The 23,058-nt window shown below is 38.4% G+C and overlaps 1 protein-coding gene across 1 annotated transcript in view; it reads right to left on the reverse strand.

Moving 5' to 3' along the window:
- Positions 1 to 23,058, reverse strand: part of LOC127634477 (histone-lysine N-methyltransferase 2C-like) — a 232,070-nt gene that overhangs the window by 102,629 nt on the left and 106,383 nt on the right. Inside the window, 5 exon segments of the mRNA XM_052114063.1 lie at positions 2,696 to 2,810; positions 11,001 to 11,172; positions 11,609 to 11,771; positions 15,744 to 15,853; positions 15,938 to 16,089. Coding sequence (XP_051970023.1) covers positions 2,696 to 2,810; positions 11,001 to 11,172; positions 11,609 to 11,771; positions 15,744 to 15,853; positions 15,938 to 16,089 — 712 coding nt within the window.

Genomic DNA, 23,058 nt, shown 5'->3' on the forward strand with positions numbered 1-23,058 from the left:
ACTTTCATGATTGGTTACGCCAGAGGCAATTCTCACAGTAAGATACCGAACAAAAATTATCAGAGAACCGGTGTTCCGTTAGTAACCTTAATGGGGGTCATGTCATGAGGAATAAAAACATACGGTAAATTTCAGAACTCAAAACTCCCCAATGCAATAAAAGCATTTATTTAAACCAAGCTGCAAAATGCCTGGTAAATTCATGACCGCCTCTACAGCTCAAAAACATTAATGCCTACTTCAAATCATCACACCTTTGGTCCCACCCACTGGTGCGTCCAGTCATATACATAGAAAGAATGACAAACAAAGCCTACTGTGTTCCTACTATCCTACCAACTATTCCTGAACACCAAAGGGGACCCTGTTTACACCGGACATGTCCGTTGATGCGACGCAACTAGGGCTGCACAATTAATCGAAAAACTAATCGCGATTACGATTACGGCTGCCACAATTATGTAATCTGAAAATGTACGATTATAGCGTTCAATTTAAGTCTGCTCCTTTTGCGTCAATGGTTTCTATTTACAATGAGTTTTTGCAGCAGTTAAATATTCTGACCAATCAGTAACATGTCCGTTGAGCAATGAAATGGCAATGGCCAATCAGAGCAGCTTAGATTAGTCCTTCATCCTATTTGTAATGACATCTGATCCTAATGATTCTAATCCTGCAAGCTTTAACCAGTCTGAATGTCCAGATGCTTGCTATATGTTCTTGATCTGTTCGCGCAGCACACGAAAATGAATACTGAAGAATAATCACCTGACACTTGAAAAGAAGCTGTAGAACAAGAGTGAAACACACTTAGTAATTATTTTGGATTCATTGCATATTGCATCGCTCGCTTTGAACGTAGTTGATAAATACACTGAAAATGAGAAACATGACAAAACTAAAACGCGGAACAGACGCGGTGTAAATAATTGATGTATTATGCTAATTAGACAGCTTTGTTTTTAATGAGAGCATTTGCGAGAGTACAGAACATTGTGCGGAGCGTCACTGAGCTCGTGACGAAATGAGATCTCAATCAGTGCAAACCTGCAGTGAGTGACGGCAGTCATTGTAATGGAAGAGTTTGTCGTATTGCTCGATTTCTGTGTACAATTTATTAATGTAATAACAGTTTTGTTTTGTCATGTTAGTAATTAGGCCTATGTGAATTTGATTTGTACAAAATAGCAATAAAATAATTCTGCTGAACTATTCTAAGTGTGTTTTGGAAGTGTAGCCATCATAAATTATATGGCATATATTATTATTGTTATCGCGTCTGCTCTTATAAGACCCATTTGTAATAATCGTGCAGCCCTAGACGCAACGCAACGGCTTGAGGCTGTCTACACCTTACACAAACTTAGACAAACGTTCTAAACTGTATATCTGTGTTGTTGGCAGTAGTAGCGGCAGCATGTGCAGTGCAAAATTGAAAGTGCCATCTGTTTACTGACGCTTCCATGGTAGACATTCTCATTATTTTAATAGGTTCTATTGACTGGCGTGTCCGGTGTAGACAGGGTGTGAGTGTTAACAGTTATACTTGAGATGAACAATTTAATATATTCTGATGCAATGTGTTGGATGTGCATTTTGTGTCACCCCTGAAATTTAGTTTTATAATGTTGAGGAGCTTCTCTTCAGACTAAGTTTCAAATATGGCTGAATTTGAGGGGCTGCATGATGTTAGCCAATCCGAAGAGTATTTATATGCACATTTTTGAGATTTTATTCTCAATTAAGTGTTTCATCCAGCATTTTTTATGCGATATTCCAAAATGCACAAAAAGAATACTTGGATGTAAACCCAGCTTAATGGCACTTGAACAACAATTGCATTCTGCAAACATTGCGGTCTCTCTCAATTGCTTAAATCAATTTGGATAGAATTCTGCAATAATTATTGCTCCACAAACACTTAAAATCTGCCTCCACTGGTACTTAAAACTAGCAAAGCACTGAAAAATAAAAGGCACTTGATGCTCATCTGGAGCAGCATTTGAGGCCAGTGAAGAGGAATGAGTATCTGTTCTGATATCCAAATGCAGACTGAAAGCCTTGTTTACAGACTCCTGGATGACAGCTTCTTCACCGCCTCCACAAAAGGTCTCTGTGTAGGATTTGGTTCAGTTCTTTGATTATTTTAGATATAAAGGATATGCACGATTGATTAACAATTTGGTTAACTCAATTTAGAAGCCTGAGCGGTGTATTCTCTAGAGTCAAATTCAGAAAGCACGCCTGTGGACCATTCACGGACCATTTGATAAGAGCTTTCTCTAAATGGCATGTTCCAATCTGATTGTATATCTGTACTGAACTTACTAGAGTCAGGTTTCACAGGTTTTTAGTTGTGTGCTCATAAATTGTTTTTATAAGTTCTTTATCAATTCTGAGATAGTTGTTGGATTTGCCAAAGTTTGTAGGGCTCATGACATCAAATCTTTTCAAGACACTCAAGAGTTTGTTTGAGATTCATTGAAGCAAGTCAATTAGATATATATTTTTTAATTCAAGTTCTCCGTCTTGGGCACAACACTCACTAACTGAATATCATGAAAATTAATTGAATACAGATTCCTTTAAGCATTCACTGGTTTTCGATTCCCAACTTTATACGCTGTGCAATTCCCATTCCCCACACCACAAAAGATGTTCTTTGTTTTTTGTCTATCCACAAACACAAGCTCACCTTGCACCTCCAGCCATTGGTGGGAACGGAGTCCATGACAGGCTGCAAACAGAAGGTATGATAGCATTTATCACACATGTCACACACCAGCAACTGGCTGTCGTCTCCTGGGTTCCTACAAATAAACGAGACAGACAGATTAAGGACAGCATATAGAAAGCACGGTTTTTGCATACTACCACCATTCGCTTCTTTGGGTCTGTGTCAACTAGTCACGGATAACGGGAAATTCAATTATTTTGGTCTCTAACGAGCTGCCTGCTGAGTTGCCATGCTGTTGACTGCATACATGGGCAACTACCTTCTAAAGGTCGATTTATACATCTGCATCAAACCTACCTCTTAGCCTGACATGCACCTCTCCAAAAATGTAACAATGTGTTGATTGGTCCACAACAGCTGTGATTGGTTTCCTCCGTAACCAGAAACCATCCCCCGGCATTATAAAAAGATACACTGATTAGCCACAACATTAAAACCACCTGCCTAATATGGTGTAGGTCCCCCTCATGCCACCAAAAGAGTACCAACCCGCATCTCAGAATAGCATTCTGAATATGATATTCTTCTCACCACAATTGTACAGAGTGGTTATCTGAGTTACCGTAGACTTTGGTCAGTTCAAACCAGTCTGACCATTCTCTGTTGACCTCTTTCTACAATATTAGGCAGGTGGCTTTAATGTTGTGGCTGATCAGTGTATATGATGTAGTGCCACATTCTTTTAAATCTACAAATTATGTGGCTTACGTTTGTTTATAAAATGTATAATTATTTCATAAATGAAGGCATTTTGTTCCCTAGATACACCAGGATTTTGGCAGTGTACTCGCAAAACGACACAGACACAACAACGCAGAACAATAAATGCAAACCCCACAGTTGGCTACTACACAGCGGTATAAAATTAATCGACTTTAAGACAGCATCCTAAATGAAATGGAACCTCTGGAATGCAGTAACTCTGTGTGGTCACACAAATAGTGCTCCTCAACGGATTCTACACACACTAACGTTAGCATGTTGCTAACGCAATACTCTAAATAAGCATATAAATACACAGCACACAAATCCACAAATTGTCTCATAACTTGCAAGTATGAAGGCATTTAAACAGATAATTCCAGTGTCTCAGATTTAATAACAAGCAGAAATTTCGTCTCGTGCACAGTGCGTTTGAGGTCAATTTTATCATGCGCAAAGTTTCCAAATACTGACCCAATATTTCTAGACACACACACATATCACATCTGACAATGCAACCATTGACCATGCCCTTACAGGACCGTGGTCAAAGGAGTATACTTTGAAAGGTTGAGCGTTTGACTGTTAAACAGAAACTATACTATGTATTGTTATATTGGTGCTTATGAATGAAAATGATATAAAAAAATAAATGATAAATAAATAAAATCACCATTTTAAGCCATTTCAGAGCAAATATGTAAACCGAGATGTCCACATATGGCAAATATTGACAAAATATCCAATCACCCAGCCCTAGATTTTCAGTATTATAAAACCCCACTAGTAGCCACTAGTAACTGCAATATGCCCCCGTCACAGCCCAATAGCCCTACCTCATAGTCAAACAAATGCCCCATTACACTATCCACATGAGCAATAACACCTTCACCGTTGCTTCTGTGAGCTTAAATATGTGGTAAATCGACAACGTAAATGTATTTATAGAGTTGAGTGGAAGTGAGCCTGAACTATTTCCAGCCATATTTTTTTTTTCAGGCAATGCAAATCCACATTAAATGAAAATGTCATCAGATAGTTACAGCTGTGCCGAGAAACTACAGTCATTTTCAGCAACATGTCAAGAATGACGCAAGTTCTCTCTCTCCAACACTGAGCTTTACTATCTCAACCCCCGCTGAGCACATCACAGTGGAGAATTTACATTTCCTAATATATATATATATATATATATATATATATATATATATATATATACATACATACATACACACACACACACATATACACAAACACACAGATGAGCCAAAAAATTATGACCACTCACAGGTGAAGTGAATAACATTGATCATCTTCTAACAAGTCCAAATGTCAAGGTCTGGGTAAATTAGATGATAATAGTCAGCCTGTTGAATGCAGGAGAAATGGGCAAGAGTAAAGACCTGAGCGACTTTGACAAGGTCCAAATTGTTATGGTCAAATGACTGGGTCAGAGAATCTCTGAAACGGCAAAGCTTGTGGGGTGGTCCTGGTCAGCAGTGGTGAGTATCTACAGACAGTGTTCCGAGGTGTGACAAACTAAAAACTGGTGACAGGGTGTTGGGCTCACAGGACTCATCGATGCACAAGGTCTACTGTGGCACACGTCACTGAAAATTGTAACGATGGTTAAGGGAGGATTGTGTCAAAACACATTCTGCTGCGTATGGGGCTGCATAGACGCAGACCAGTCAGAGTGCCCATGATGAACCCTGTCCCCCGTCAAAAGTGCCTATAATGGGCACGTGAGCGTCGGAACTGGACCTTGGAGCAGTGGAATATGGTTGTCTTGTCCGATGAGTCGCATTTCTTTTACATCACATGGACAGCCGTGTACGTGTGTGCCGTTAACCTGAGGAAGAGATGGCACCAGGATGCACCATGGGAAGACGACAAACTGGTGGAGGGAGTGTGATGCACTGGGCAATGTTCTGCTGGAAAGCTCTGGGTCCGGCCATTCATTTGGACGTCAATTTGACACGTGCCACTTACCTAAACATTGTTGCAGACCAGGTACACCCCTTCATGACAATGGTATTCCTGATGGCAGTGGCCTCTTTCAGCAGGATAATGTACCCTGCCACACTGCACACATTATTTGGGAATGGTTTGAGGAACATGATCAAGAGTTCAAAGTGTTGCTCTGGCCTCCAAATTCACAGCCTTGGCGGGTTGGTGCTGTTTTAGTGACACGTAAAGAACCAAAAGCATATTAGGCAGGTGGTCATAATTTTTTGGATGTTTACAAAAAGATTTATTTGAAATAGTCAATGCCTTACTATAATTAGCTTCTGTTGACATTTGTTGAGCTTAGGGATTTGCTCACTTTTTCCACAGCACTGTGAATGTTTAATGGGATATGTTAAATAAAGACTTTAAAAGATAATTTTGTGTGTGTTGTTAGCTTAAGCACATTGTGTAGGTCTATACTTCTGACTTTGAAGATGAGATCACATTTTATGACCAATTAATCCAGCTAATTCCAAAGGGTTTACATACTTTTTCTTGCCACTGTATATATGGAGTGGCCATTTGCACCCTGGTGCAGCCATTTCAACCCCCTTAGTGCACAAAGACACTATGACAAAATGCAAATCCGATGTTGGCGAAGAGACCTGTAGGGATGTGCACATGCTCAAAAATTATGTTCTGGATACCTCAAGTTTGCATCCATCTTGTGACTTTATCCTGAATTAAAAGGCTAAAATCCCATAATTAAAAATAGAAAATGCAAGTAATATTTTTATGTTAAAATATTGTTATATACTCTGTTTTTATGTTTACCAAATTTGGGCCATTTCATGCCACAGGGGTTGATTTTCACCAAAACTCTTATTTGTTTTAATTTTTTTACCATTTGGTATATATGAATGTCACATTAAAACATACTTTTTAAAGTACCTTTTATGTCAAATAACTAGTAAGAGTGTGAAAAATGTTTTGCGAGTCTTTACTTTCTAGAAGTCCACACATTTACCCACATATGTGTTACTATTTACACCAAGGTGCACATACTATCTGCCAAAAGCAAAAGTATACAGAGTCTGTGTGAGTCGAGACATAACTGAAAATTAATTGTTAATTAATAGGAACACTGTATTTGTTTTCCTTCAGTTCCATGTTACCTTTGTCAAGCTCAGCTTAATGGTTGTTTTGCTTTAACAAGTATCAGGTTAAATAATATGATGGTATTGAGTGTTACAGTATCTGAGCAGTGGACGAAGACACAACCTCCCTTAGGGAATTTCATTCAGAGCTGTTTTTTCATCTCCCTGCAACTAATTCACAGAGATCCATTTCCTCTGGTGTTACATGCCTTTAATGTGTGTGTTTTTCTGAGGAGTTTAAGAGGAGGAAACAAGCAGAAAATATCAGAGAATATTTCATAACAACAGGGAAATATTCCTGCAGAGTCAATGATTCAGAGACGGTTCATTAACATCCCTCTAACAACTTGTGCCAGAATGTTTAACACCACAGATTTTAAATATTACATTTACATTTATTAATTTAGCAGATGATTTTATCCAATGCGGCCTACAAATGAGAAACTCCACAACACATGGAAATCATACCAAGAAGACTGTAACATTAGAGATGCTTTAATAAAATACTTTGCAACATCCTTGCATTATACAGTGGATGTTTATTGTTTTACACGCATCATTGCTGTCCGGCTGCAATGCAAGGCAAGTTTATTTATATAGCATATTTCAAACACAATGGCAATTCAAAGAGCGAATGAGTGAATAAATGCACAGAAAAACAGATCTGTCTTCAGTCTGGACTTGAATGTGGCTACTGTTGGAGCACATCTGATCTCTTCTGGAAGCTGGTTCCATCTGCGAGTGGCATAATAGCAAATGCAGTCTCACCTTGTTTTGAGTGAATCCATGGTATTTCTAACTGACTTGATCCTAATGATTTAGAGGTCTGTTAGGTTTATATTCAACAAGCATATCTGCAATGTATTTAGGTCCTATGTCATTCAGTGATTTATAAATTAGTAATAGTACTTTAAAATCAATTCTAAATGGAACTGGAAGCCAGTGTAAAGATATCAGGACTGGATAAATACGTTCAGATTTTTTGGTTTGGGTGAGAATCCTGGCAGCAGCATTTTGAATGAGCTGCAGCTGTCTAATGGTGTTTTTGGGAAGGTCGGTGAGGAGTGCATTGCAGTAGTCCACCCTACTGGTGAAAAATGCATGAACAAGTTTCTCTAAGTCTTGACTGCATACAAAACATATCATTCTTGCTATATTTCTGAGATGATTGTAGGCTGATTTAGTTGAGACTACTGAAACTAAGGTGTGACTCCAAAATGACACCAAGATTCCTTACTTGATCTTTTGTCTTTAGACTCTTGGAGTCAAGGTATGTGTTCACCTGTTCACCTTGGGAATTTCACCTTTGTTGCCAAACACAGTGACCTCTGTCTTGTCATTGTTTAACTGAAGGAAGTTTCAACACATTCAACTTGTAATTTCATCAATGCACAGGCACATAGAGTCTATGGGACTGCAGTCATTTGGCGATAGGGCTAGGTATTGTCTGGGTATCATCTGCATAGCTATGACATGCAGTTTGGTTCTCTTTCATAATTTGGCCTAGTGGGAGCTTATACAAGTTGAACAGGAGCGGTGCAAGAATTGAGCCTTGTGGGACTCCACAAGTCATGGATGTCCACTCAGATTAATAGTTCCCTATGTTCACATAGTAACCCTCCTATCTAGATATGACCTGAACCAGCTGAGGACCATCCCAGAGAGACCTACCCAGTTTTCCAATCTGTCTAGGAGAATGTTAGGGTCAACACTGTCAAAGGCATCACTAAGATATTACCAGCACTGATATTTTGCCTGAACCAGTATTTAGGCAAATATCATTAAGTATCATTATGAGCGCCATATCTCTGTGCTGTGATGCGTTCGGAAACCAGACTGGAATTTTTCCAAGTAGCTATTTGAGTTTAAGAATTTGTTCAGATGATTGAAAACCTTTTTAATGATAATGCCTATTAAAGGAAGATTTGAGACTGGTCTGTAGTTGTTTAATATAATGTAGTTATCCAGTTTGCTTTTTTAGAAGGGGCTTGACAACTGCAGTTTTCAGGGACTTCAGAAACATGCCTGAAATGTGTCAGGGGCTGGCAAACCTGGCCTCCAATTAATGAAATGAGATTGGATGTGTGGGTTAGAGCGACTTTAACTTTTAAAAAGCACTCTTTAAGCCATTTACAAGATGCATCTACTGGCGTGTACCATACCTAGCTAAGAGATTTCAGAAGACCTATGATCAAGAATTGTTTCTTTGCATATAGCTATAAAAGGGTTACAAAGTTATCTCGAAGAGCTTCGATATTCATCTGTCCACAGTTAGACAAATTGGCTATAAATGGAGACGATTTAGTACAGCCGTGGCCAAAAGTATTGGCAGTGACATAAATTTTGTGTTCGCTTCAGTTGTTGTGGTGTTGATTCACATTGTTTCTAGATTATTGTGCAGAGTGATCAGATGCATTTTAAATAATTGCAAAAAGCTTCATTGGCCAAAATAATTTACTTTATCACAAAAACCCAAATTTCACTGTTTTTTGGTCCTGGCACAAAATGACCAGCCAACATAATTTCACTAATCATATCAGCAGCACCTGGGAAAGTGTGAACGAGTACTAGTCAGGTGAAATCACTCTATCATTCTGACTGGATTATAAGAGCAGACTGATTGCTACAAATGGAGGGAAGTAGTGCTTTCAATCATTGTATTCGTGTTAGCAATGGTTACCTCTAATGAAAGAAATGCAGCCATCATTGCTTTGCATCAAAATGGCCTCACATGCAAGGAAATTGCTGCAAAGAATATTGCACCTGAAAGAACCATTTACCGAATCATCAAGAACTTCAAGGAGAGAGTTTCAACTGCAGTGAAGTAGGCTTCAGGACGTCCCAGAGTGTCCAGCAAGCGCCAGGACCGTTTCCTCTTGAGGAGTCAGCTATGGAATCGTGTCACCACCAGGGCAGAGCTTGCTCAATATTGGCAGCAGGTTGGTGTGAGTGCATCTGCACACACAGTGAGGCAAAGACTTTTGGACAATGGCCTGGTGTCAAGAAGGGCAGCAAAGAAGCCAATTCTCTCCAAGAAAAACATCAAGGACAGACTGATGAAGCCCCCTAGGTGAATGCTACCATGAGTCCTGTGTCATGCCAACAGTGAAGCATCCTGAGACCATCCATGTGTGGGGTTGCTTTTCATCCAAGGGAGAGGCTCTCTCACAATTCTGCCCAAAAACACTGCTATGAATAAAGAATGGGATCAAAACATCCTGCAAGAGCAACTTCTCCCAATGATCCACGAGCAATACAGAAGCAGCAAACTTTGCAAAACTCAAAATGTATGTTACTGCCAATACTTTTGGCCACGGTTGTACTGTGGCTACTCTCCCTAGAAGTGACCGTCCAGCCAAGATGACTCAAAAAGCACACCACAGAATGCTCAATGAGGTAAAAAAGTAACCTAGAGTGACAGCTAAAAACTTAAAGGAATCATTGCAACTGGTTAATATCACAAGTCTACTATAAGGAAAAATAAAACAGGCATGGTGTCCATGACAGGACACCACAAAGGAAGCTGCTGCTTTCTAACAAAAACATACCTGCATGCCTGAAGTTTGCCAAAGACCACCTTGACACTCCACAATGCTGCTGGGAAAATATTTTTTGGACTGATGAAATTAAGGTTGGATTGTTTGGGAAGAACAAACAGCACTACTTATGGTGTATAAAAGGGCACCGCATACAAACATGAAAATGTCATCCCAACAGTGAAGTACGGTGGAGGGAGCATCATGATTTGGGGCTGCTTTGCTGCCTGGACAGTTTGCCATGTTCGAAGGAACAATGAATTCACAAGTTTATCAAAATATCCAACGTGAAAATGTCAGCGTGGCTCAGTAGAAGTTGGGTGATGCAGCAGGACATTTAATTAAATCCACTTCAGAATGGCTTTCCAAAAAAGAAAATCAACATTTTGGAGTGGCCCCGTCAGAGCTCAGAACTTAGCCCAATAGAGATGCTGTGGAATGATCTCAAGAGAGCCATTCGCACAGACATATAAAAATATATCTGAGCTGAAGCAGTTCTTTACGGAAGAATGCTCCAAAATTCTTTCTGAATGTTGTGCAGGTCTAATCCGCAGCTACCGGGAACGCTTGGTTGAGGTTACTGCTGCCAAAGGATGATCGGCCTGTTTTTAAATCCAAGGGTTTACTTACATTTTCCACAGCACTGTGAATGTTTAATGTGACGTGTTCAATAAAGAAATTGTTTGTGTGTTGTAAACTTAAGCACATTGTTGTTTGTCTATACTGTGACTTTGATGAAGATGAGATCACATTTTATGACCAATTAATGCAGAAAACCAGCTAGGGTTCACATAATCTTTCTTGCCACTGTATGTATAGATGACATAATTTTCAGAATTATATGCATTCAAATCATGTGGAATTCTGCAAACAGGATCAGTGATGAGAAACTAATGTACAGGTGATCTGGATACTCACTTGCATGTGAGGCAGACTTTACATTCAGGGCACTGCCAGCCTGCTCGCTTGAGTGGTGTGACTGTGATGTCCAGACAGATGCCATGGTAATGATGACCACACGTACAGCAGAACAGCTGGTCTAACACATCTCCGGCATTGCCACATGCCACACACTTTGCGGCATCTTTCGCTAAAGAGAGAAAAAGACCCAATGAAATAATAAGAGAGTTCAAATATAATACATCTTCAACTGTAAAAAGACATCTATTCTGTAACCATTTCAGCATTACATGTATCACAATTTAGACTAAATGTAATTAAATACATAATGAAATAATTACTGTAAATATTTAATGAAATGTTTAATTAAACAAATAAAAATACAATGAAATGAGAGCATAAGGCACAAAATTATTTTATATAAAATAAAAAACATGTAATAAAGAACGAATTACGCCTTGAAATGAAAATTGAAATGAAATACAACATGAAATACTAATTTAAATGTCAACAGTCCCTTTCACCTATATTTAATACATTTTGTCCGCTATATCACTTCATACTAAGCCCCATCAATTTCTCATGTACTCATTAGAAACATCTGTGTGTGTGTGTGCGCAACTCACATCGTACGAGGGCTTGTTGTATGTGGTCGGGGCAGAGGAGGGTGTATCTCTTTATGTCCTGGAAGGTTCCGGCAGCAGCTGCACAGGGGTAATGATAAGAGCGCCCACAGCTCTCTTCACAGCACTTAATAGAGGCTCCAAGGCGCTTACAGTATGCACAGCACTAAAAAAAAAAGACATTACATTTAAGGGTGCTTTAACACATGGTTTGACTGCTTGCACCAAAACAGAGATAATTTCCTCCACCATCTCTATGCTCCCGTTGGCCTCTGTTCACATTACATTTACATTTATGCATTTGGCAGATGCTTTTATTGCCCCGGAGCGACCTGGAGTTAAGTGACTTGCTCATGGACACAATGGTGGTGACTGTGGGAATCGAACAGACAACCTTCTGCTTACCAGTTCTGTGCTTTAGCCCACAATGCCACCACCACTACATATCATATTATTTGGGTCTGAGACAGTGTTTTTGACAGCGTAAATGGAGCTTTTCGAAAATACTCTCTCAAGTGGACACATTTGAAAATGCCGTGTTTGCGTTATAGTTTGGACAGGGGGAAATCTGAAAACGATGATGGTACTGTGCTGTGTCATGTGATAAACAATTAAGATGGCGGCCCATGTTGTAGCAGCTTTGTCGTGCCTGCTACTGAATTTGATAGTGTTGTTAAAGATAAATGTTACTTGTGAACAACCTGAACAAGTTTATTTGGAATTGCTGTACGGTGGCGGAGAAAAAGGACAATTAAGTTTCAGATCGTACATGGAACGGCGATTTTTTGGTCACTATAAAATTCCTGTCCTTAAGTAAGTGTAAAGAATGATAAGTGTCCAAACTGTTGACCTTCAGTGTGTTTTGCACTAAAGCATGTGAATGAGCTTCTTTTCACACTCTATTTGAATAATGTTGGTGCGAAAAATCCTTTGTAATTTTACTCTGTTAATCACATCACTATTGTAGTAATCTTATGCTGAATTTGTGCTACAAAATTGTAAACCCCCACAGGCAAGGCCACCATAATGAAGTGCTCCTCTCAGAGGACCCTTTGGTCGTTACCCGTTTTATTGGTTCTAATACATCCAGTAAAGCATTCAGGATCAAGGCAAATGCCATTCAAAATAAGGGCAAAGATAAAAACTGGCCAGACATTTCAATCACCACCATGGAAAAACACTCACACTTTGAATAATAGAGGACGGCAGGGACTGAGAAAAGGGCCTTAAACTAAAAAATCTCTCTAGTCAGCAGTCTTTCATGCTTTAAAAACCATTGGCCTAAGGCCCAAATGCAACAATCTGCAAATACCTTTTAACACCAAGCTTTAAGCAATTATCGCCCAGGCGGTGACTCCTCTGGGGCTGACAGCAGCCTCTGCCTACAGTATTATGCCCTTTTTCTGAATCACTCTGAACATCCCGTTGTATAATCTCAGAGCTGAATGGGTGTTGAGTAGCTCTTCCATGTTTGCCTCAAATAATGTATTAAACAAATGAATCCATCTTTTTAGACACATCCTTCATTGGGGGGGAAAAGCTACAGCTGATACTTTATTGGTGCCAAAACACAAAGGACACCATTATAAAGTAGAGCAGTGTTCCCTCATTTAAATTCTCTAAACAAAAAGGCATGATGGCAGAACTCCAAAAGGAGCAGGCTAGTGATGAAAGATGCAATAAGGTGCCAGATGACTGTGGACTCTGTCAGCTGGTTTGTGTCTTGGTCATTTAGTATGTGGAATGCATTTACGCTGTGATTTCAGAAGTACTATGGGATACTGTTTATCTACATGACCCTAAATGGCGCTTAAATGTCGATTTATACTTCTGCGTGGAACCTATGCTGCTAGAGTAAAGCAATGGTAAATTATAGCAGATTACAGAGAACCCAGACTTAACCACACCAACATAAAAGCGTCAGAAGTGGCGTGTCAGCACTGATTCTTTCACAGTAGGCCAAATAAGTTTGTTTTTCTTTAGCAAATATAGGCCACCTTCAACAGGAACAGCACTGAGAATATCCTTACTGGCGGCGAGCACCCAAATATTCAAGATATCAACTCAGATAGATGTCTTAAGAAGGCCACGTCTATCTTCAAAGCCCCAGTCACCCCAATCAAAAACTGTTCCCTTCCCTACTGTCTGGCGAACTGTACTGTGGCATTCATCAAAGTCCAGTGGATTAGAGAACAGACTCTACCTGCAAACGATAAGACTGCAAAACAGCCAAGCAGCAGTGCAACTATTTTAATGTGATACTCTGCATCTTTCCTTTTTTTGTTATCCCCTCCAGCATGCAAAAACACATTTCATTGCCAGCAATAACTGATGCATGCTGTATTTCCATGCAATTGATAATAAAGCTTGAATTTATGCAAAATACCTTGCCAGAGAATAAAATGTTTGATGTGTCTAACGTTCAAATTCTAACACAGCATGGGTAAAACCTGATCCTGTTCTTTACATCTTCATCTCTCTCCAAATCTCGCAGTTACAATTATGTCTACTGGGGGGCACTGAGGATTTTTGTCATCAAGGAGTTGGATGAGGAGACATGATGGCGTCTTTGTGAACTTTCAAGCAAATACAAGTATGGCATTCCTTGTAACATTTTGATTCTTATTTTGGTATTACTATTGGTATTCTGATCTTGTTGGAGTCTTCCCCATTTTAATTCATGCATATTAAATAACTTTTTTTACCCACAAAAGAAAAGCATTGTTTTTTTTTTTTTTAAAGTTAGCTTATTTTGAAACTTCCTTCTTGGTAAAATATTGTGTCAAACAAATCAGATTAGAGAGTGCAGAAGAGAGACAATACAGTCCTCTGAAATATTACTCATCTCAAACAGCAAGAACCACAATCACTTTAATTTCATTGACAGCACTTCCTAAGCTTCTACTCGGGCTTCTGGGTTTTTTACAGATTTACTGGACTATAATCAACATATTTTACCAGTACATAGATGCAATCTGTATATCCTTGAGAATCAGATCCCAGGTGAAGAGAATAGGCCGATGTAAAAATGTATTAATTACTCCTAATGTGCTTTTCCTGCCTGTGTTCAGCACGCCTCTCTGCCACATTGCATTGTGTTAATTAGTCGAGTCGCACAAGAGAAATGGCTGTAGCAGTTGTGAACTGCTTGGCTCCTAATTAGAAAATATTTTAGAGAACGGGGACTGACAAAACCTCTCCAGTCTCTTCTATTGCCAATAATAACCCCATTCATGATTAACTCTGAATATTTAAATAAAAAATGAGTGCGTTTGTCTTTCCTTTACATAAATAGGTCCCAGTGAACATTATAACTTAAATCTTCATAGCATTCAAATATACAGATATGCTGAAACATAACACACATGAGCCTACTTAACACCACTAATAGCTCTTTACCATCGAAATGGTGCTGGTGCTTGACAAACCTCTGCTCAGGAGTGTTGCTAAAGTATTAAGATTAAATCGATCAATATTTAAAAAATATCAATAAATTCTATATAGCATGAACATTTTTGATACACATTCGGCTACAATTACATTACAGATACAAAATAAGCTGAGTGTATCAATGAAACATATTTTGAGATCAAAAGCATAGTTTATATTTTTATATTTTTAATTTGTGGTATGGCTGAAAATGTTGTTTTTGATAACTGGCAATATAAATATATAAATGATGATGAAAGCCTTAATATTCAGTTGACTTCAGCACCCCTTGTTGCATTATATGTCAATGGTATGTGAGGTAATTGTAATGTAAGGCCCTACAAGATGTAATTCCAGATATATGGGGCTCTCTTGTATTTGTAGACTGTTAAACGCTCAAGTCACTCACATCAACACAGGTCAGAACGTTGCTCTTACAATTCTATTTAAACCATGATATGTTTCTAATAAAGTTACCAGCCAACTAGTGAGTAACTATTTCATTTAGTTAAACTTGTAATCTTTTAGTTTACACTAAAACCCCAAACACACCAATTCTGGAAAACGGTTGTACGTGTCTTTTGTCTGAAATGTGCGGAATGGGGTCAGATTGGCACCATGTCAGTAGAAAAGGGGTAAAAGATGACAACAACTATTTTGCGAATACAAACACACCAATTAGAGCTCAAAGACAATGTCTGTCACTTACCTCTGTGCTCCCTGAGTCAATTGCTTTGTCCACGTACAGCAGCGACTGTCCCTCCCCATGGCATACACCCTGTGACCACGCTGCACAGCGCAGGTGAGAGCAGCACTGCCCTGCAGGTGCAACAGTAAACACAATCAGCCACTCAAAAACAACAGCTACGACAGCCAATCAGACTCTAGAGCATGGATACTAACCAGTGGGGTCAAACAAAGATTCAACGTTAACTTCATCGGGAAGGCCGATTTGGCAGAGTTCATCCCAGAACTTGCGGCCGAGCTCCTCAGCAGCGGGGTCTGTACTACCGGGAGCTGAAGTTGAGTGCAGGCCGCTGTCTGGTGAGCTGACCCTGAGGGAGGAAGTGAATAAGAGAATAAACAAACCACAAAAGAATATTTCAGCTACGCTGCCTGCTCCTCTCTCAAATTACAAACACTTGGCAATTTACTTGTAGACGACAGCTTTCTAATCATGTTTCAAGCAGGCCTATGGTGCGACTAAAACACCCACGAAGCCCTGCCTGAAACAACGAGGTACGGGGTTATCGCACTTGGCTCCAGCAACAAGGACTGGCTGTTTAGAGGCAAAGTATGAAAGAGAAGGAGAGTGCCGGAAAGGGGTGGGGGGCCTGGAATGACTGGTTTCTTGGATGTGGCTCTGAGAGAGAGAGAGAGCCACTGAGACCCAGAGAAGCGGAAAAAAGGAATTAACATTTAAAAAGGGACCTGGTTTGGAGAGGGCCAGCCATGAGTGGGCTGCAGCGGGGATGGGATGAAAGACTACTGTATGCAATCCCTCCTCTGTCCTGAAGATCTGCATAAATATAAATAACCCACTTAATGTGCTACTTCCTCTTTCTGAAGGTTTACATCATAGTAGGAGGGGAAAAAAGGGATGGGAATCGAAAGTAGTCTGGTTCTGATTTACATGAACAATTCCATTAACATCCTTGGTTTATTTTAATTTGAACATCACACTTCAATCATGTTAACAAACATTTTGTTTACGTCTTATGGCAATACTTTTGAAACAGTGAGTATTTTAATGTTTACAGAATTGGTTCACTTCCATTGTATGTGCTTTACTGTAACCTTGCTTTTATTAAAGAACAGGATGGACAAGTCTAAATACATTTTTGTTGTAATCAAAATTATGCCACAAATACTGTTGATTCAGCTTAACTTGTATTGAGAACCTGGAACATTCCTTTAACAATTCCACTGACATCTCTTTTAGTAGTGCTACCAAACGAAATTGCAAAGCCTTCGAAAAGGTTTCCAGAACACCATTGGTGAAACAAAAAGGTAGTCCCACTCCAAACTCATGCCACTAGTTGATCTATCAGCATTCTACTGCATCTGCATCCAGAACCATTAATGGAATCGAATGTCATGAAAATGATTAAGTTACAGTATTGTTTTTAAAAGAACTGGCATGAAGATATTATCCAATCCAAACAAATACATAAAGTCTGAAAGGCAGATTAGTATAAACCATCAAACTCTATTTAATTCTAAGGGTCAGAGAGAAACTGGTCATGACAAACAATGACTGTTTTTCAAGCAAAAAACTTCAGGGGGGAAAAATGCTGTTAGCGAAACAGGGTAGCGAAATATGTACTGCATATATCAAAATGTACTGCAGCAGTCGCAGTTAAAATATAAAATAAAAAATGTCCAAGATGACGAATGAGTCAAGAGAAATGTTGATTCAAAATGTAATTCATTCAGTACTGAAAAGTACAGCTATTAAGTAATTAGCTTAGCAACATGCTAAGATAAAACTCGACTAGAATCAACTCTTGAGTGTTTGCCACATCTATAGATCACAACACTCTGATTCCGGAAGTAAATATCCCATTCATGTTCTGCTTTTCTTCAATGTTTCATGAGATTGTAGTCAACTCCCTCAATAAATTAGTACACAGTCTTGTACCTTCATCTTTTTGTCCGATTATCAAATACTTTTTCAAATCAAAGTTTGTCATCTTGTGATACAACTGAGAGCTGTTAGCTTGGTTCATGGCCAGTTTTATACACTTATGTAGTTTTTAATTTTATTGATGTGCTCCATGTCCCTGTGCTGTGAATCAGTATACCATGAACATGAATTCGGCACTAGCAAGGGTGTTCATCCACTGAACATAGGGAAACTTATGACTCATTTACTTGCGACATAATAACGAGCTTACGCATTCATTAGTAGTCATAAATGACACTAATGTTAAATTCCGTTTAAGATATTCAAACGAAGTGATGTTATGAAAGATAAAACAAAAATATATTTATAAAGGAGTGTATTTTAAATAGAGGACGACCGATATATGATTTTGCCGATACCGATAACTACGTTGGGCCGATAACTGATTAATCGGCCGATAGTTTTTAAAATTGATACTGAATTAAAAAACAACATTTAAAGTTAAATAATGCTGAACTTTATTACAAAAATAAATAGTACAGGCAGAACCATGAAAATGTTTTGTACTTTTTAAAATAAAATAAATATTTAAATATTAATATATTAACTATACATTTTAGAACATTAATTTAGAAGGGAACAAAGCCAGATTGAGCTCACTGTAAACTGAGTGCCTATCAACAGGGACTTGAACCTTGGACCCTCAGATTAAGAGTCTGATGCTCTACCAGCTGCTCTATCCAGTATGAGTAATGTGAAGAGTGGAGTGCACCTTTGCACTCTCCACCTTAAATGATATGTAGTGGTCCTCATTCACTCTTTCAAGCTGTTATTGTTTTCACTCCTTACTGCCTTGTCAATAACTGGCACAGTTCCAGCTCACACCGACCAATCATACTCCTCCAACACAACAATCCACCGCCTGTTGGCAGGCTGCCAGACACTGCACAGAGAGCATTACATCATAACTCCTCACGGAGGACCCTGATTGGTTGAGAGGAGCAGAGCAAATTAGGTATTCATCCAATGAGCCAGAGGGTTGCTGCAGATGGGAACTTTTGACAACAACAGGTCACGTGGTCCTTGAGTATACGGTCTGCTGGTGGAGTTATCCCTGATGGATTTCTCCTTTAACCTCCATCTAGTAACTATCATCAGGCCATTTTGGCACCGAATTAATTGACCCAAATTGAATTGTGGCATTGGGTTCATTAGCAATTCCCAGCGTAAATTTGGGTCAGAGCACTCTTCATCCCACTCCATCAGAAAACACAATGGAAGAGAACACAAGTTCTGTTTGACCCAGAACTTCTGAGCTGCACAAAATCGGTTTCTGTTCAGTCAAAGCTATAGTCATTTCAGAACGATTTAAGAAATGCAGTTATGCTGCTTTTGTTCAAACCTCAAGCAAGGAATGTTTGTGCTAATTTGAAGTTATAGTTCATCCAAAAATGAAAATTCTGTATTTTACTCACTCTAACATTGTTACAAACCTGTCTGACTTTTTTTCTTAGTTATTTTAGAGCATGTTCATGTGGCTCTTTTCCATACAACCAAAGTGGATAGGAACTGGAGCTGTCAAGCTGCAAAAATGACAAAAAGCAGCACTTAAAGCACAATAAAAGATGTCCTTATGCCCTTTTTTCCATGTTCAATAAAAGTTAAGCTCAATCGACAGTATTTGTGGCATAATATTAACTAACAAAAATTTCCTTGTCCCTCCTTTTCTTTAAAAAAGCAAAAATCTGCGTCACAGTGAGGCACTTACAATGGAAATGAAAGGGTATATTCACAAGAGGGAAACAATGTACATGCTAACTTTATTGTGACAAAACTGCATACTAACCATTTCTGAGTAAAGTTATATCCAATTTTACAACTTCGTTGCCATGACGGTGTAATGTAACAAACCCTAAAACCACTGTAAAAATTTCAATTTAAACAAATTTACAGCTCAAACAATACACAAGTTTTAATAGAGCAATTAATGGAAGTGCTTTTTGAAATGAATAAGCTTCACTTCCTGCCTTTTAACCCTCCAAAAACTGGCCCCATTCACTTCCACTGTAAGTGCCTTAGTGGATTTCCTCGATATTTGCTTTTTTTTTTTTTTTTAAAGAAAAAGGTGGGATGAGTCGAAATATATTTCTGTGGTAATTCACACTAAGACACAAATCTGTTGATTAAACTTAACTTGTATCGAATCTGGACTATTCCTCTTAAAATACTCCCCTCCACCGTAGCTCTCAAATCACATTCACGCTTCCATATTCAAACTTAGCGCATCATATTCAAATGAGAACTATTTGAAATAGCCAGCATCAAACCTGCCTTGAGACATATTTGAAAATATGCATTTGTTCACACCTGAATGTGGCCCAAATCTGATTATTTATTTTTGCCCAAATCCAAATTTTTTAATTAACATTGTAAACGTAGCTCATATCAGATCCCAGTCTGAAGAGTTGATGCTCCTAAACTAACCCACATGCATATAACAAACTTAATATGAAGGATTAAGTAAATTAAGAGTTTAATTAGCCATTATTTGAATTTTTTATCTAATAACATATCAGCAAGTGATGGAAAAAGATGGCTAGTGTAGTATTTATGAGTGAAGTCATTTGGAGTCATGGTGTGATTCATAGCTCAAGAATGTAATATTACTAAATCAAGTGTGCAAATGATGAATGTTGACATATGTAAAAATCACATTGAATCAGATCTAACTGTTAATACTAAAGGGTAGTGTTGGGTAAGGTACACAAAAGTAATCGTTACAGATTACTAATAACTTGTATATTATAATGACATTACTGATTACTTTGTCATAAAAGTAATCAAATTACTAATAATTTTCTTTTAAGTTACTTTCTAAACATCCCACAGAAAAGTTATTTTTTTCGCTTAACAAATTCAAAATAACGTCTATTAAATTGATACACTGCCAGTGAATCACATTCAGTCTCTGGAGTGTGTGCACAATCGTGAGCACGAGCAACAGGTAGCTGGCTGCAGTTCACTTAACAACCACAGGTGTCATTAATAACAAGGGTTTCTGAATCTTACATAATACATCTTTAAGGCATATTGGAAAAATCAGATATGTATCATATTTTTTTCCCCCATATGATAAGTAAAAATAAAAAAATAAAAACATAATGATTTGGGCCAACACAGCTGCTGTGTGAATGTAGTCTATGTGAAAAACATTTAAAACCAATGATGGAGAGGAACGTTTTTCTGATTCAGATGTTCCTCACACAAAGCTATCATATAGCATCAGACGACTTGGAATATACTGCTGGACAGTGTTGGGTAGGTTACTTAAAATTTGTACAAATTAGAAATTATTTACCTGAAATTGTCGTGAGATTACTATACTAATTACTTAATTGAAAAATTAATCGCATAACATTAACTCTCCAAAACACTTTTCTGCTCAACAAATTCAAAATAATTTTTATATTTCATCCTTGTTCATTGTTACACACAAGTCATACACTCACCTCACATTTCTACTTCACAATGACTCATTATGAGGCCATAATTCATCAGTTCTACATAAATAATATATTAGAAATAACCATAATCCTATACTATACTTAAAATTTATAAAATTAACTGAAAGACAGCAACTGTAACCTTATTACAAACATTTTAAATGTAATAAAGTACACACCTTTTTAACTAAAAAAGTAATTATATTACAGTAACTAATTACGTTGTAATTTGATTACGCCCAACAATGGTGCTGGTGAAATACAGACTACATTTTAGTATATTTGTATTGTGTTCTATGATATTTGAACCATTCAAGTTTGGTTTGGAATGATATGAGGGTGAGTAAATAATGAAATTATTTAGACCAGGGGATAGCTAAAAGAGTATTTAGTTAAGTAGGATTGTGAAATCCCGGTCCTTATCATTGAAGATGAACATGGTTTCCAGCTCCATTATGTTTAATTATGTGAAGCAACTACACGAGACATTCTAATTAGATAGTGGCCAGCACAGCACTCAGCATTGTTTTAAGGTCTGCGGGGGCCATTGCTTGTTAAACAGGGCACTTTTAGACCCCACAGCAAGAACCTGTGAACACCTCTCAGCTCTCACCTCAACACAACCTCATTACACATCTCAGCTTAAAGCCATGTGAATCAAACACTCAAGAACCACAACAAACCACCTCCATTAACACCAAAATCACCACAACTTCCTGCACTTTCACCATTCCACTTATGCATATGCAGCCAGATGAACCAATATGTTTGTTGCATTTTCCAGGAAGAGATAGATTGGAAATTTTAAAGGTGTATTCCTTCTTTGTCAACTTTTAAGAGTACACTAGCACAGTGGATTTAATCTTGTGGGTCGTGACCCAAAAATGGGTTACAGGTATTTTAGTGGACAGCCTAGTATAATTGTACATCCAGTTGAAGTCCGAAGTTTACGTACACCTTAGCCAAAAACATTTAAACTCAGTTTTTCACAATTCCTGACATTTAATTGTAGAAAACATTCCCTGTCTTAGGTCAATTAGGATCACTACTTTATTTTAAGAATGTGAAATGTCAGAATAATAGTAGACAGAATTATTTCTTTCAGCTTTTATTTCTTTCATCACATCCCCACAGAGTCAGAAGTTTACATACACTTTGTTAATATTTGCTGGAAATTTGTCCCATTACTCCAGACAGAACTGGAGTAACTGAGTCAGGTTTGTAGGCCTCCTTGCTCGCACACGCTTTTTCAGTTCTGTCCACAAATGTTCTATCGGATTGAGGTCAGGGCTTTGCGATGGTAACTCCAATACCTTGACTTTGTTGTCCTCAAGCCATTTTTGCCACAACTTGAGGTATGCTTGGGGTCATTGTCCATTTGGAAGCTTTGCGACCGAGCTTTAACTTCCTGGCTGATTTCTTGAGATGTTGCTTCAATATATCCACATAATTTTTCTTCCTCATGATGTCATCTATTTTGTGAAGTGCGCCAGTCCCTCCTGCAGCATAGCCCCCCAAAACATGATGCTGCCACCCCCATGCTTCACGGTTGGGATGGTGTTCTTCGGCTTGCAAGCCTCACCCTTTTTCTTCCAAAAATAATGATGGTTATTATGGTCATTTTGTTTCATATGACCAGAGGACATTTCTTCAAAAATCTTTGTCCTCATGTGCACTTGCAAAATGTAGTCTGGCTTTTTTATGGCAGTTTTGGAGCAGTGGCTTCTTCCTTGCTCTGCAGCCTTTCATGTTATATCGATATATTACTTGTTTTACTGTGGATATAGATACTTGTCTACCTGTTTCCTCAAGCATCTTCACAAGATCCTTTGCTGTTGTTCTGGAATTGATTTGCACATTTCACTCGAAAATGTGTCTCCTTCCTGAGTGGTATG

Source organism: Xyrauchen texanus, chromosome 41, assembly GCF_025860055.1.
Source record: "Xyrauchen texanus isolate HMW12.3.18 chromosome 41, RBS_HiC_50CHRs, whole genome shotgun sequence".
In the NCBI taxonomy this organism is placed as follows: Eukaryota; Metazoa; Chordata; class Actinopteri; order Cypriniformes; family Catostomidae; genus Xyrauchen; species Xyrauchen texanus.